This window comes from Armigeres subalbatus, chromosome 1 (genome assembly GCF_024139115.2).
Source record: "Armigeres subalbatus isolate Guangzhou_Male chromosome 1, GZ_Asu_2, whole genome shotgun sequence".
NCBI classification, from domain to species: domain Eukaryota; kingdom Metazoa; phylum Arthropoda; class Insecta; order Diptera; family Culicidae; genus Armigeres; species Armigeres subalbatus.
The window spans coordinates 262,325,561-262,341,815 of NC_085139.1; the positions used below are offsets into that span (position 1 = coordinate 262,325,561).

Sequence of the window (16,255 nt, forward strand, 5' to 3'; positions counted from 1 at the left end):
GGCTGTATAAAACTTATTTAACAGATTCAAAAAATCTGAATAAAGCGCCATTGAAGGAATTATATTACTAAATGGTTTAGTAAAGATTGAGAAACAATTGTGTAACATGCTGTAAAGTAGTTGTGCCGGCACGTCAAAAACAGCTGAATAGATTCGCCAGATTTGCTGGTAAAGAAATTGAATAGAAGTTCTTGATCATAAGTATAGCACACATATTCAGCTTGAAGCCGTAAAAACGAGTTGAAATAACATTTACATTGACATTAAATGTTAGTTGGGCTTGCTCGTGTACACTAAACTGAGTAAACGTTCTTGCTACTGGTGCTATAATAAGCGTTTGGAGGTTTCCGATTAGCTGACTGAAACAACAGAAACACAAAAAATGTTGATTCAAGAAAGCATTCAGTAGGCATAGTCAAGGTATCTAGACCACTAGGTACAGTGATCTAAGCAGTCAATGGCCGCAGGGGTGGTAAATATTGGGGAAAGTAAAAGTAATAGCTGGCGAGGAGGCTGGCTAGTAAGTCTGTGTACGAAATTCTTCCCTCTTTGGTGTCCATGGGATTGTTGGGAATGCTTGATGCAACAGTTCATTCTCATTCAACATGGCAGTTTGGCCTGCTTGACACATTAAATTACCTCCATTTAAGACACCTTGGACATAGTGGAGCTAAATTTTTCGATTAACAATTTAGTGATGAACTTCGGCATGTTGATAAGATGCTTCATGTCGTAAAATAGCTCCGAGTTTTGGACCCTTCAACCAACCCGCAAAACATCGTTGCTATCGATGAATGCCTCAGTCTGCTTTTCAGATAGACCCTCACACCTTGCTTCAAATGCAGATAGAGCTTCAAACCTGAGCAATCCGCAGTGTTAACACGTACCTACATCGATATTGTATCGTTATTAATATTTTGTTGGCGACAAATGGCCGAAAAAGCGAAAACATTGTTGAGTCTGTCTACGCGTGGTACATAGTCGACCTGAGGAGACTCGAGCAAAAGTGATAGCTTTTGCATTGGGGCGATTAGCAGTACAACTTAACCAGTACCAGTGTTTTAGAGGTGCTAGCTTAGCTTTGTCTGCAATAAGTTTGTCATGCATATCTATTTCCATCATCTTCTAATCTTTCATAAACTACTCCTGTATACGATGTTTTCAAGGAAACGAAAAAGCAATTCCAAATAAAAAAGTCCAATAGAATTACAATAGAAATTATTGTAACAATACGATACATTTAATTGTTATTACAATAAACTCTACTGTTGCCCAAAATAGAATAACAATTAAGAATATTATTTTCAACCATAAATCCTGTCGTAAATGGCAGTTTTACAATAGAAAATAGGGGTTGTTAGTTACCGTAACAATAAAAAAATCGTTTTTTCTCGAATAAAATTTTTGCCAATAGAATTTATTGTAATTCTATTGTCAACATTTTTCTGTCAATAGATTTTATTTTACGTTTATTGGAACAACAATAAGGCAATTTAATTGGTACAATAGAAGAACAATGGAATTGAATGTTCATCAATAAAATGTATTGTAATTTTATGATATTTTAATGTAATTCTATTGTATTTTCTATTCGGGGTTACATATGTAACTGAATTTGACATCCATTCGTGTAGAACCGCCAGCGAAAGAGAAGCCTTGCTTGCTGGCAACAGATCTCCTCCGGGAGAGAAATGTCTAATGGAAATCATTATCGGGAGGCCATTGCATGCCAAAGCTTTTCGCTACGCTTTGTTCAACATTAAGGTAAAGCCCCAATTTCAAAACTTTTTTTTATTGTCTTTATTAGGGAGACAGCCCGAGACTGGCTCGTCTCCGAATTTCAAAACTACCTTTCACTTTCACTATTTTTTGTTCATACGAAAGCTTTCGGCGAGTATATTAAGGATCCAAGTTAAATTATTCAGAAAGATGGACCCAAAGACTTCGTGAGCACTTAAAAAAAAAAAAACAAAATAAAATGTATTTTATATTAGTTTGCAATAATATATGCAAATCATTTATAGATTATGAAATGAAATTCTATTGTTTATTGGATTCTATTGTTATGTGATGTGAAAACATAAAATAGCGGATTGTGAGATTTTTTCCACATAAACCATTTCTTCCATTACATAGGTTTTTCTTTGCTAAAGAAAATTGAAAGCAGTGTTGTCAGAATCATAATTTCTAGCCGCGGTACACATATACAGACCTCTAACCATAACTATCATCACTCCAACTTGGAGAACAGCAGGTCGTTGGGAAGTTGAAGAGTGTGTCCTCAATTTACCGTGCTGGCGACGCAGTTGTCGCGATGGTGTCGTAGTACCGGCGGCTTGCCAGTGGGCGTTCGATGCTCCACACGATGGCGGCGTGAGCTTGAGTGAAAATGGCCGAACTAAAGGTGCGGAGTGGCGGCTGGACGGAAAGCTTCCGATTTAACTTCCCGAGAGCGTCCGGAATAACTGTTCCCTCGAACTAGTAGCGTCACATACCTTTCCGATTCACCGGGCGAGGACTAAAAGAAAACTACTAATTCTCGGTTCGGGTTCGGTTCAACGTACGATGATTTGGGGATGATACGGGAACCGAACTCTCGACACCTGACCACCAGGGGGGTGTAACGTAATGGTGGTCTTATCAACAGTTTTTGGCGACTGTAGGGTGAATTTCGCTCGACTATCTCACGAACTGCACTCCCCTCCGTTTAACTACCCCGAGAGGCGGGCCTTAGCGGACACGCAAGCTCAATTTTGGTCGCACCGCGATCCACTATACTACGATACTACGAAGTCAGTTTCTTGATTTCATAAACTATTCTACGCCAAATATGTTTTAAAAATGAAAAGCATATCTACAAACGTATTTTATTTGAAGGGCTCAAAAGATCTGAGCATAACGGAGCCGTATTCAAGTTGTTGTATTAAATAATTCAAGAATTTTTGTATTGATGATTAAAAAAATAAGTTAATTTCGATTATTCAGAACTAATTTTTACCAACATGTAATAAACGAAAAAGATGAGTATAGTGAAAAAGGGTTGTTCACTAATTAAGTATGCATTTTTCTTTGGTTTTTCGGACCCCCCTCCCCCCTTTGTAGAACTTTGCCCATACAAACATTTTTTGTTTATATGAAGAGTAAGAAAATGACAGACTCCCTCCTCCCATATGTGTTTACCTAATTATTGAACGATCCCAAAGAGTTGGTTATTTGTATAGGTATAAAAAATCAAGTAGCAAAAACAAATTCTTTTCCATAACTATAGTGTTTATTTGCGATAATGAAAATGATTCTTTCAGCTTTGCTTTGTATGTTTCACCTTTCAAAAACTTTGAACTATTTTATACAGTTACGTATTTCTTTTCTCTAACAGTAAAGTCATTTTCAGTTTGCCATGAAGCTTAAATATTTTGAAACTCGGCCACAACATTCTTTGACGTGAAAACATTTCGATCCGAATTCGAGTGCAATAAGAATTAAAACCTCTTGTCAATAATGATAATAATAATGCCTAAGCGACAATTCCTCCTACTGGATAAATGTTGCTTCAATGAATTTGTATAAAATCTAATTTCCCAACTGGATAGGAAATTTCACCCACGTACTTCAAATTAAACTTTCGAATGCTTGCGTTTTTATCTTAAATAAAACTTTTGGTTTTATTTGACATAAGATTATATTTCCCAATCAACCATAAGCAATGCCGTTAAAGATTTTTTTTTATTTAGATCGAAATATCGGCTATAATAAATTTTATATTCGTGAATTTGATAGCAAATAATTACTTTAACTGTGGAAAAGGTAGAATTTTTGCTTCTTCATTTTTAATACCAATTCAAACATGCAAGCGAAACTAAAAGACCCTTTTCACTATTCTATTTTTCTATTTCTATTTTTTAGGTAACATGTTGAGTGTAATAAGTGCAGAATAATCAAAAGTAATTCTCGTTTACCTTTATAATAATCAATACAAAAACTCTTGAATTATTTAATACAATAACTTGAATACGGCACCATTATGATCAAAACTTTTGAGCATTCCAAATAAAGTACTGTTGCAGATATGCTCTTCATTTTCAAAACATATTTGGCATAGAATAGTGTATGGAATCAAGAACCTGGCGTCGTAGTATCATATTAAGGTCACTCCTGACAGAATCCAAGTTTCAAACTGCTCGCGTTTTCGGGGGCACACCACTCGATACGTAAGCAACGCACAACTGTCATTTTTATTTTTTTCACGCATGCTGCGACGCAGCAAAGCTGAATCATCAAAAATGACAGTTGTCCGCCGCCTCCGTATCGAGTGTTGTGTCCCGGAAAACGCGAGCACTTTGAAACTTGGATTCTGTCAGGAGTGACCTTAACCATAAAAATAATGTTCGTTCGTCAGATGGGCCTTAAAAAATAATTTGGTAAATCATTTATTTTTATGGTAGAAAAAAAACATACAGATTTTTGAACACAAAACATATATTTAAAATTGATGGGCAATTTGGGCATTTTTAAGAACCTCGCGCAAATAGTGGCCCGGTCCCTGCGAGAATTGCTCAGATGCAAAAACCAGTAGAAATGATTTTTTCGTCTTAGCTGTGTAATAAAATGATTTTCAGAGTTGTTGACTACCATTTTTTTAGATTTGTGCCTCTACAATGCGAGGCGCGGACTCAATGGCAATCCATCTTTGGACTCTGCCGTGAGCCTCTTAGAATCCAAATTTACATCTACTCGCGTGTTCAGGTTTTCTTCAGTTGTCCCATCACTGCCGTAATCTGGAAAAGTGACGTAACAGCCATTTCACTACATGCATGTTTTCCATTTTTCTGTTAAAGAGCTCGATGAGTAGTTCTCGTTAACACCATTTTTGGAAAATGGCGTATACCTTACTTTTTCAGATTACGGCAGATCAGTCTCATCTGATTTTCGCGTGAAAGCCACAAACGATTATAAAAATTCACTTTTGGAGTAACCTAAAGACGTTGCTAAGAATTCCTAATTATTGATCGAAATAGTTGGCAGATACCAAACAAAGAATTTTACATAGAAATTGCGAAAAAAAAATCACGGAATTTCCGAAGAAATTTCCATGAACACTTAAGTGGAAATTCCGAAGAATTTTCCATGGACACTTTAGTGGAAATTTCGAATTTCCGTTAAATTTCAGAAAATTAAGAACTTTTCCCGTTGAGTTGATATTCCAAATAAAATCTTATAGGAAGTTATGCCTTCCTATTCCATTCCAATTCAATTCCAATTCCATTCCAATTCCATTCCAATTCCATTCCAATTCCATTCCAATTCCATTCCAATTCCATTCCAATTCCATTCCAATTCCATTCCATTCCAATTCCATTCCAATTCCAATCCAATTCCATTCCAATCCAATTCCATTCCAATTCCAATCCAATTCCATTCCAATCCAATTCCATTCCAATTCCAATTCCATTCCAATTCAATTCCAATTCCATCCCATTCCAATTCCAATTCCATTCCAATTCCATTCCAATTCATCTCATTCCAATTCCAATTCATTCAATTCCATTCCATTCCATTCCAATCTCCATTCCAATTCCATTCGAATTCCATTCCAATTCCATCCATTCCAATTCCATTCCAATTCCATTCCAATTCCATTCCAATTCCATTCCAATTCCATTCCAATTCCATTCCAATTCCATTCCAATTCCATTCCAATTCCATTCCAATTCCAATTCCATTCCAATTCCATTCCAATTCCATTCCAATTCCATTCCAATTCCATTCCAATTCCATTCCAATTCCATTCCAATTCCATTCCAATTCCATTCCAATTCCATTCCAATTCCATTCCAATTCCATTCCAATTCCATTCTAATTCCATTCCAATTCCATTCCAATTCCATTCCAATTCCATTCCAATTCCATTCAATTCATTCAATTCCATTCCAATTCCATTCCAATTCATTCCAATTCCATTCCAATTCCATTCCAATTCCATTCAATTCCATTCCAATTCCATTCAATTCAATTCCATTCCAATTCCATTCCAATTCCATTCCAATTCCATTCCAATTCCATTCCAATTCCATTCCAATTCCATTCAATTCATTCCAATTCCATTCCAATTCCATTCAATTCCATTCCAATTCCATTCCAATTCCATTCCAATTCCATTCCAATTCCATTCCAATTCCATTCCAATTCCATTCCAATTCCATTCCATTCATTCCAATTCCATTCCAATTCCATTCCAATTCCATTCCAATTCCATTCCAATTCCATTCAATTCCATTCCAATTCCATTCCAATTCCATTCCAATTCCATTCCAATTCCATTCCAATTCCATTCCAATTCCATTCCAATTCCATTCCAATTCCATTCAATTCCATTCCAATTCCATTCCAATTCCATTCCAATTCCATTCCAATTCCATTCCAATTCCATTCAATTCCATTCCAATTCCATTCCAATTCCATTCCAATTCCATTCCAATTCCATTCAATTCCATTCCAATTCCATTCCAATTCCATTCCAATTCCATTCCAATTCCATTCCAATTCCATTCCAATTCCATTCAATTCCATTCAATTCCATTCCAATTCCATTCCAATTCCATTCCAATTCCATTCCAATTCCATTCCAATTCCATTCCAATTCCATTCCAATTCCATTCCAATTCCATTCAATTCCATTCCAATTCCATTCCAATTCCATTCCAATTCCATTCCAATTCCATTCCAATTCCATTCCAATTCCATTCCAATTCCATTCCAATTCCATTCAATTCCATTCCAATTCCATCCAATTCCATTCCAATTCCATTCCAATTCCATTCCAATTCCATTCCAATTCCATTCCAATTCCATTCCAATTCCATTCCAATTCCATTCCAATTCCATTCCAATTCCATTCCAATTCCATCCCAATTCCATTCCAATTCCATCCCAATCCCATTCCATTCCCATCCCATTCCAATCCCATTCCATTCCCATTCCAATTCCATTCCAATTCCATTCCAATTCCATTCCAATTCCATTCCAATTCCATTCCAATTCCATTCCAATTCCATTCCAATTCCATTCCAATTCCATTCCAATTCCATTCCAATTCCATTCCAATTCCATTCCAATTCCATTCCAATTCCATTCCAATTCCATTCCAATTCCATTCCAATCCCATTCCAATTCCATTCAATTCCATTCCAATTCCATTCCAATTCCATTCCAATTCCATTCAATTCCATTCTCCAATTCCATTCTCCAATTCCATTCCAATTCCATTCCAATTCCATTCCAATTCCATTCCAATTCCATTCCAATTCCATTCCAATTCCATTCATATTCCATTCCAATTCCATTCCAATTCCATTCCAATTCCATTCCAATTCCATTCCAATTCCATTCCAATTCCATTCCAATTCCATTCCAATTCCATTCCAATTCCATTCCAATTCCATTCCAATTCCTAATGAATATTTCACGCATAACAAAAAAAATTGTGATGGTACTTTTCCAAATATCTACACACAAAAAACAAACATGGTTTTAGAGAATGTTTTGCACTTTCCTATTGAAAAGAACTTGGTTTTCTTAAAAATGAAAGTAAAAATGGTTTTATTAAAAGTAATTTTTTCATTGGAAAGTTGATTTTCTCTTGTTCGCACTGGGAAATTAAAAGTTCTCCCATTCAACCGAAAAGTTGAAAAACTGTCAAATTAATCAACGACGAACCTTTGGGCAAAAAGAGATGAAACGATTGCTCTTAATTCCATAGGCACTATAGAACATCAGGAGGTCAAAAAAAATTACCCCAAATTTCATTGGATTGTCATTTGGCCCTAATTATTAATTTGTTTTTAAACCCGTATGCTAGAACAATTATTTTACACAGGACGGTGCGATGCGGTACGATGTGACAACTTGACTTCATTAATAATTATTGCAATTATTTATAATCATTATAACCTGTAAAGTTTTTTTTTATTCCTTTGCATGGACTTGTCACGCTTTGCACTTTGAGTTTACGGTGGCAGGCATGAAAATATTTCTCACGTTCAAAACTATATTTTGTCCATTTATTGCTTAAACATTTTTCATAGTGCCACTTTTTCGCAACTGTCACTCTCATCTCTCGCATAATTTTATGACACCAATAAACAAAACAGGAGTAGAGTTTTGCAACCGAACATGGTTTCGGTTACATCCTGTAATCTTCTGAAAATATATGGCGACGTGGCGTAGAAAGTGTCTACATCGAAGTCCTATTCATCACACTGAACCGGATGGTAAGTCGTAGAATGGATGAAATCAATATACCGGAGAATAAACCTGTCTATCATAAACATCGTCTTACAAGAAGTGTTACAAAAACAAGTTCGCCGTTGGGCGTTGCTTATGCTGGTACCTATTCAGAGCATATCGAGGTATTTATACAATATTCTTGCTTTTTTGCAGATGAATTGCATGTTCCGGTGGACATAAACTGGCGTCAAACAACTGCGCAATGTTGTGCCTAAAATGCGCTTCCGACGAGTGGCTATATTATTCGGTCAGCGGTCATCCTGACGTGGGAGCGAGAATAGAAGACAATTGTAAATGCATTTAAATAAATAATGAAATTAAAAAGAATTATTATTTTTATTGGACGGAGGGTGAAGAATATGCGGGTTCTTTCTGGTTAAATAAATAATTTTCAAATGAAAATATATACTCTCCTTTTCCATAGTTTTTCTGCTATTCGGATTGACAGTATACTACAATTTCGTTTTGAATGCTCGAACTTTTAATTCCAGAGCGGTATGCAGCTTTTTCCCCCATGGTTGTCGTAAAAGTTGGCGTACTTTTATTTCTAATGTGCACAGCTCTCTACGAAAAAGAACCAACCCACCTTTTATTTTAACCAACGGTTTTCTTAATTTTATTAACGATTTTTCTTTCTGTGTATGTATAAAAAATAATTTGATAAGCATATACCTAATCATAATTTGTCAATTGCATATTGTCACAGTAATTAGTCAGTTTTCCATTCATCATAGGCATTGATGAATCGAATAATAACCTAATCTACCGTAATTTAAATAGTTCATAAACATAGTCATTCCATTCTTTTATCTGTATTGCGAACACATCACAAGGGCCAATATAAAAGTTTTATGACCTCTTCAAACCATTCTGTTCAATTTCCGTTTAAAGTTGAAAAGTTCCACCATGAATAAGGTAAAATAATTTACAAATGGAAAGAAATCCCATTTTCAAGGAACAAATATAATTGTGAATTCCCTTCATGTTATCAAGTGTCAATGACTAATGTTAAGTCGGATACTAGATAACTAGTTTGAAACGCATGAATGTGATATCACACAGTGAAGTGTTGAATCAAATTTCTCCAACTTTGTTGCGGACAAAGCATGCTCAACGTATTTTAGTTTGATTCCATACACAGCTTTTCCAGAAAAAAAGGTTCTAGTTTAGATATCTGTACCCCATATATCAACCAGCATTGCTTATTGAATAACCATTTTATTAAACAAAAAAATTCCCATCTCATTGCAGCTATCTTCGTAGCATCACTTCTTCCTTGTACATCCCGAGCGGACGAATGGCACTACCCGACAGCTGCCCCAAATGGCGTCGTTAACGGTAAGCTTCCGATATCTTAGGAAAAGATTATCTAATTAAATCATTGCAGTGCATCAAAGATCTTAATAGGCTTCTCCCTGTTGACGAACAAAGAACTTTATGCTAGAGGGTAGACTTTGGAGTTTCTCGAGCTGGCGAAGGAAACCGCAATCTCCTGCCCTGGCGAGTGCTCTGGAAGGCAATGAGATAAATAGCGGATACGTTTCAACGTTGATTATCTTGATCATTGTCATCGCAATATCAGCGCAGTGACCGACCGACCCAGAATTGAATTTATTTACCTACATTTGCGTTCTTGCATGCATATTGCTTGGCTCCACACAACACGACACATATTTATATGTAGGCATGATCGTTTTCATTGCTGGGCCCGTTCAGATTGCATGTTGTGAGAAAATTTGCGGACAATCAAGTCCCGAACTCTGAACTCTTCGTACATCAGGCTTCTGTTCTGGAAGACAGAACGAGACTGGCCACGGTGATGAAATAATCACAGACTAACAGATGGTATTTTTTGAACAACTTCAAAACGCATTGAAATTTTCAAGAGATGCTTCTGTCCGTCTGGGTTAACAGTCATAAATCACGCCAACAATGTTTGATGTTTTGCTCTCTCCCCTATCGAAATGGCGTGTTGAAACATCTCATTAGCAGTGACCCCTACCCCGGATCAGTTGCATTTAATTTCTTGAGCTACGGGGTTATCGGTCAACGTACTTTCCTCAGCCACTGGATCGAGTTCGACAGCTTCCCATACCAATCGCTACGCCACATAAGAAGATCATAAATTATGTAAGTGACCGAAAAACAGACAAATTTCCTTGATCTCGGTCCGGGATTATCAGTTGCATGACCAAAGTGTTTGCAAGCGCTTTTGACAGCCCACATCCCGTCACTGCCATGATGCATCGAAAGAAGTATTATCAATTGATAAATGGCGCCATTCGCATCCAGGTAAATTTTAGTGATGAGTAACGGCTGGATTATCGCGCGTGATGTTCTCCTGATCTCTGACGGAATAAACGGTTCGGTTGCCCAAAAATTTCCCCCAAATTCAACATTGTAAATAACCACAATCAATTCGCTAGCAGACAACCGTCACAATTGGATGGTGCTCGTAAAGTAATCAACGAACAATCTGGTTTATCATCGCGGGGGTTATTTGGCAGCTTGGTAGGTAGTGCGTTCCTGTCTCATGATGGGTTCATTCATAGGAATGTTATTGTTTATGGTATTTTTGTCTTATCGATGCCTTTCCGTTTTGAATAGTGAAGGCGAGATATGTATAAAACTGACACATAGCGGCACGATATTCGGAAAGTCATTGCAACATATTGAAATGCGCTACTACTGATCTACTCAAATATGGCATGCAATTTGACTGAAACTGGTAAAAAATCGACCCAGATTGCTCAAACATTAGTGGGAAGACTTGATCCCCCCTCCCCCCTGTTTTACCACGAACCAAATTAGTTTTGTTCTAGCATATTTTTAAGTATAGGTAGATCCTCTAAGTCATAAATATGCTGTATAAATAATCTGTACTGGTCAAAATGTCAAAATTCCATTACAATTTTAGGATACTTGGAATTCAAGTTGTTGCGTCAATTCGTAGACACTTGCTCCCTCATTTGTCCAATACAAAAAATTGGCAAAAAAAACTCTAAGATTGCATGCGCTGTCGAATTCCGTACAAAAAACCGTTCATGAATACACACAGCAAGTCGGAAAATCTGCGTATTTTGGAGGAAAAATATTTATAAAATCAGAGAGCACCTTTCTACTTTTATCAAAGCAAGTTCTTGGAGAGGAATCAATTCTGGGCGAAAATTTTTAAATTCGATTTTTGACAGTACTCCAGAAATTCGATTGTATTTCAATAACATTAACACATCAATAAAGTTTTGCACGAATTTGCAACAGATTTTACTCGAGTTTTATTTCGTTCAGAACAATAGAAAATGACGTCATCAGCTACAAAAAATACTATTTCATCGACATCACAACAGTTTGACATTTGAATTTGCCTCGGAAGATTATTTTTTTCGTTTTCCAGTATGAAACATGTGCATCTTCAGTTGACAGCCTCGCCTTATACGAATCGGTCGCGTTTTCTCTATCCGTGAAAAAATGGGTGCAAAAAGAGAGAACACTTTGGTTATTGATTTTAGTGTTTTGCCTAAACGTCCTGATGCATCGGTGGTGCACAAATCCATGTGCGAAGAACTGAAACTGGACAGAAAGGACATGATAAATGTCCAATTTCATAATCTACGAAACTGTGCCTATGTGGAGATGGTGGATATGGATACTGCCAGAAGATATGAAACCACTCATCACCTGCTCCATCTTCTTCAATCTGGCGACAGTGTTTATAAAATACCAGTGTATCAATATACGTGTCCATGATTTACCACCAAAAACACCTCACTCGGTGCTGGCTGAGCACTTGCGGAAATACGGTACTATTCTCTTCATTGCCAGGGAAGTGTGGAAGCATTATTTCCCTGGCCTTTACAATGGCGTTCGCGTAGTGGGAATGTAACTCACTCAACCTATTCCCTCGTACGTGACCATTGATGGCGACGTCACTTTGATCACATACCAAAAGCAATCAAAACACAAGAAGGTAAACCAAACCAACACCACGGAATCTGCGTTGGATTCCAACAATATCAGCATACTTAACAACACGGACTTTCCACGATTGGATACTCCCGAACACGTCGATCAAATAAATCATCAAAAGCAAACGAAACTAAAAAAATCCGAACAAACCCATCAACAACGTGAGGACAACGTATCTAATACCATCTCCAACAATAGCAATGTAGATCAATCAGAGAGTGAGTCTGCCGAAACACAAACGGCAAACAAGCGACGGCTGTCAGCGGATCGAAAAGAGAATACTCCAAAACGGCGAAGTACGGAAGAAACCGAGAATGATAGCGAGTTCGAATTAAATGATCATATAGTAATAGTAAATTCACCAGTTCTCACTAGAAGTACGAAAAAACATATGAATAATAACTAATGTAAAAATCATATCTTCCGAGACGAGCCAGCCACGGGCTGAAAGTCTCGTCAATAAAGACAAAAAAATAAGTGCAGCTTATAACTGCTACTGAAGATGCATTTCTTGTTTTATATCTTTTACAGTTATAAAATGTAAAACTTAGGAAATAAATATAACTATAACTGTAACTGTTATTTTTTGTAGCTGATGATGTCATCTTCTATTGTTTTGAACGAAATAAAACTCGAGTAAATTCTGTTGCAAATTCGTGCAAAAATACAACTGAGCAGTATTCCAGTTATAAATTTCCCGACGAAACTGTTCGAATTTTTAAAACTATAACGTCTGTTGAAGATGGCATTTTTACAGTTTCAATTTTATTTCCTAACTCCCATACGATTTATAACTCTACTAAAGATGCCCTAAAGGAGCCTAGGATTACCGAGGACAGTCTGTGCGAAAACCGCGTAAGTTTATTAATTTTTGGCATCGAAATTGAGAAAAGGGAATCAAATCCTATTTTTTATAACGTAGTCAGTTTAAAACCATTGTTTTATTAAATCAATCAATCTGCGTTTTCACAATTAGTGTGAAATGAAATTCAAAATTAGTTTTATAGCTTTTTAGTGGAATTTTTAGGTCGAGGGCAGCACTGCACTATGGTCCAGGATACAGATTCACGCGGAAAGATGAATTTTACGCCAAAACTATTTTTTTAGAAAAAACTGTTGTTCTACAAAATTGTTCGAAATAGTAAGGCCATCATTATGGTTTTACCAAAAAATAGGGTGGCCCATCATATAAAAAAAATTAGAAAATATTTTTTTTATTTCTTGGAATATTGACATGTTATGTTCTACAAAAATGTAGCGTAGCTTATTCCAATCAATTTTGCTAAAAAAAACTTTTTCTGTAGCTCTTAAGTTGGCTGATTTAGAGCAATTTTACCTAATTGGATTAGGGTGTACCTCAAAAAAACAGTATTTTTGATCTATTTTTTTTTGTTTCAGATTTCTCGAAAAAGTCGTCTTCAGGTGACTTTTAGAGCTCGAAAAAATGCAACTTTTGATGGGTAAATATGCACAATATATTTTTCCGATCAAAAGTTATAATCGTTTTTCTGTCAAAATTAATTTTTTTTCATAAGTTGATATCTCCAGTTAGGGCAGACCAAAAAAATATGTTTACACGGCATTTGGAAGATAAATTATTATTCTTTATTATGTCAAAAAATTGGGGATATGTTATTTTTTTTATCTCAAGTTTTACCAATTTTACTAAAATCATGTTTTTTCAAATAAATTAATATAACTCGACAACGGAAAAAGATACAGACGATATTCTTATAGCAAAACACGCGTTTTGAAAAGCCTCAAAAGTCATGACATTCGTGAGAAATGAAAAATAAAAAATCTACAGCTCTAACACTTTTTATAAGTTTTATCATTATCATCGTATTGCAAGATTTACGAGAAAAGCTGCATTTTCGGTCTGAAGCATACTTTTAAGAAACAAAATTTGTTCTACAAAGTTTTTCTGGATACTTGGGCCCTTATTATAGAGTTACCGAAAAATAGGGTGGGCCATTTTATAAAAATGTAAAATCTTCATTTTTTTATTTTGCGGAATATTGACGTAAAATGTTCTACAAAGTTGTAGCGCAGCTTTTTCCAATCAACTTTGCTATATAAACTTTTTATGTAGCTCTTAAGCTCACTTGTTTAGAGTAATTTTACTTACCAGGATTAGGGTGTCCCTCAAAAAACAAGATTTATGATCTGCTAATTTCATTTTTTATTTTTCACGGGTGTCACCTTCTGAAGACTTTTGAGGCTTTTCAAAACGCGTGTTTCGCTATAAGAATATCGTCTGTATCTTCTTCCGTTGTCGAATTATATCAAAAACACGATTTTAGTAAAATTGGTGAAACTTGAGATAAAAAATAACATATCCCCAATTGTTTGACATAATGAAGAATATTAATTTCTCTTTTAGATGCCGTGTATGCATATTTTTTTGGCCTGCCCTAACCGGAGACATCAACTTATGAAACAAATGTAATTTTTACAGAAAAATGATTATAACTTTTGATCGGGAAAGATATTGTGCATATTCACCCATCAAAAGTTGCATTTTTTTGAGCTCTAAAAGTCACCTGAAGACGACTTTTTCGAGAAATCTGAAACAAAAATATTAGATCAAAAATACTGTTTTTTTGAGGTACACCCTAATCCAATTAGGTAAAATTGCTCTAAATCAGCCAAAGAAAAAGTTTTTTTGGCAAAATTGATTGGAATTAGTTGCGCTACAATTTTGTAGAACATAACATGTCAATATTCTGAGAAATAAAAAAAATATTTTCTTTTTTTTTTATATATGATAGGCTACCCTATTTTTTGGTAGAACCATAATGATGGCCTTACTATTTCGAACAATTTTGTAGAACAACAGTTTTTTCTAAAAAATATAGTTTTGGCGTAAAATTCATCTTTCCGCGTAAATCTGCATCCTGGACCATAGTGCACTGGCGGCACCAGAGTTCTGGTTTGGTGGGGCACCAGTATTTTTGGCGTATTTGGTTCGTTTATAATTTGGCGTCAGTAGTAAGAACTAAATGTTAGGTAGTTTCAAATATAACGAAGTTTTTATTGCATATTATCGTCCACAGTCAAAAATTGTAACTCGTTTTATTGTCTTATTTAAGGTCAACTTTCCCAAAGAACCAATGTATTTTGAAGCCTCTAACTATTTTTAAAATCGAAAACAAAAACCGAAAAAGTGCTGCACGTGTGAACCGGTCTGAAAAATTCACCCGATGTTCGTTCAAAATCGGGCCAATCTTTAAAAAAACTGTACTTTTTTGATTTTTGTTTTAAATTTTAAAAATACTTAGAAGCGTCAAAAAAAATGTGGGTTCCTTCTTGGGAAAGTTGACCTTGAATGAAATAAAGAATCGATCGGGCAAATAAATTTTTTGACGGGAAAGGTCAATTTCAAAGTCAAAACCAGTTTTTACTATTGATCAGAATTCTTCAAGGGCCATCCATAAAGTACGTCACGCTCCTAGGGGAGAGGGGGTTCCGAGCAGCTTGACGACGTACTTTATGGATCTTCCCCAAGTGTTTTCAATAATGCCTGGGAAATAATAACTTTTTCGCAAATAACTTAAATAATTAGGATTTTTCCAAAAGAATCAAGAATACTTTCAGAAATTTTTGAAGAAACTCTTTAGAAAATCATTTCAAGTATTTCTCGAATAGATTTCGGTATTGTTTGACAAGATATTTAAATGACTGATAATTTATTCCCGCGATATTACTTTCAAATTATCAAGTGTTAAAAACTTGCCAGCGATTGAAAATCGTTTGAAAATCGTATCTTGATTTGATGCATTTACCGTTACATTTTGAACTCTTTTTCCTTACTACCACGAAACCATAACGCCAAATGGAAGATATAACGGGACTGTTGACAATTAGTAAAGATTAATGTTTGAATGAAAATTCTGTGTTTATTATCGTTTGAGTACTTTAGTAATTCCTCTGGAGCTCACAGCAAGAATTCTTTCTACAATGCTTGGACAAAATTAACCTCTTGGGATTTTCCCAGAAAATTCCC

General features: G+C 35.7%; 1 protein-coding gene across 2 annotated transcripts in view; it reads left to right on the forward strand.

Annotated features, from left to right (window-relative positions):
• LOC134207148 (carbonic anhydrase 1-like) overlaps nucleotides 1-16,255 on the forward strand; it is a 154,752-nt gene that overhangs the window by 122,934 nt on the left and 15,563 nt on the right. For both annotated transcript variants that reach the window (XM_062682869.1, XM_062682870.1), the window contains exon 2: nucleotides 9,535-9,621. In XM_062682869.1, coding sequence (XP_062538853.1) covers nucleotides 9,535-9,621 — 87 coding nt within the window. The remainder of the gene's footprint in view (nucleotides 1-9,534; nucleotides 9,622-16,255) is intronic.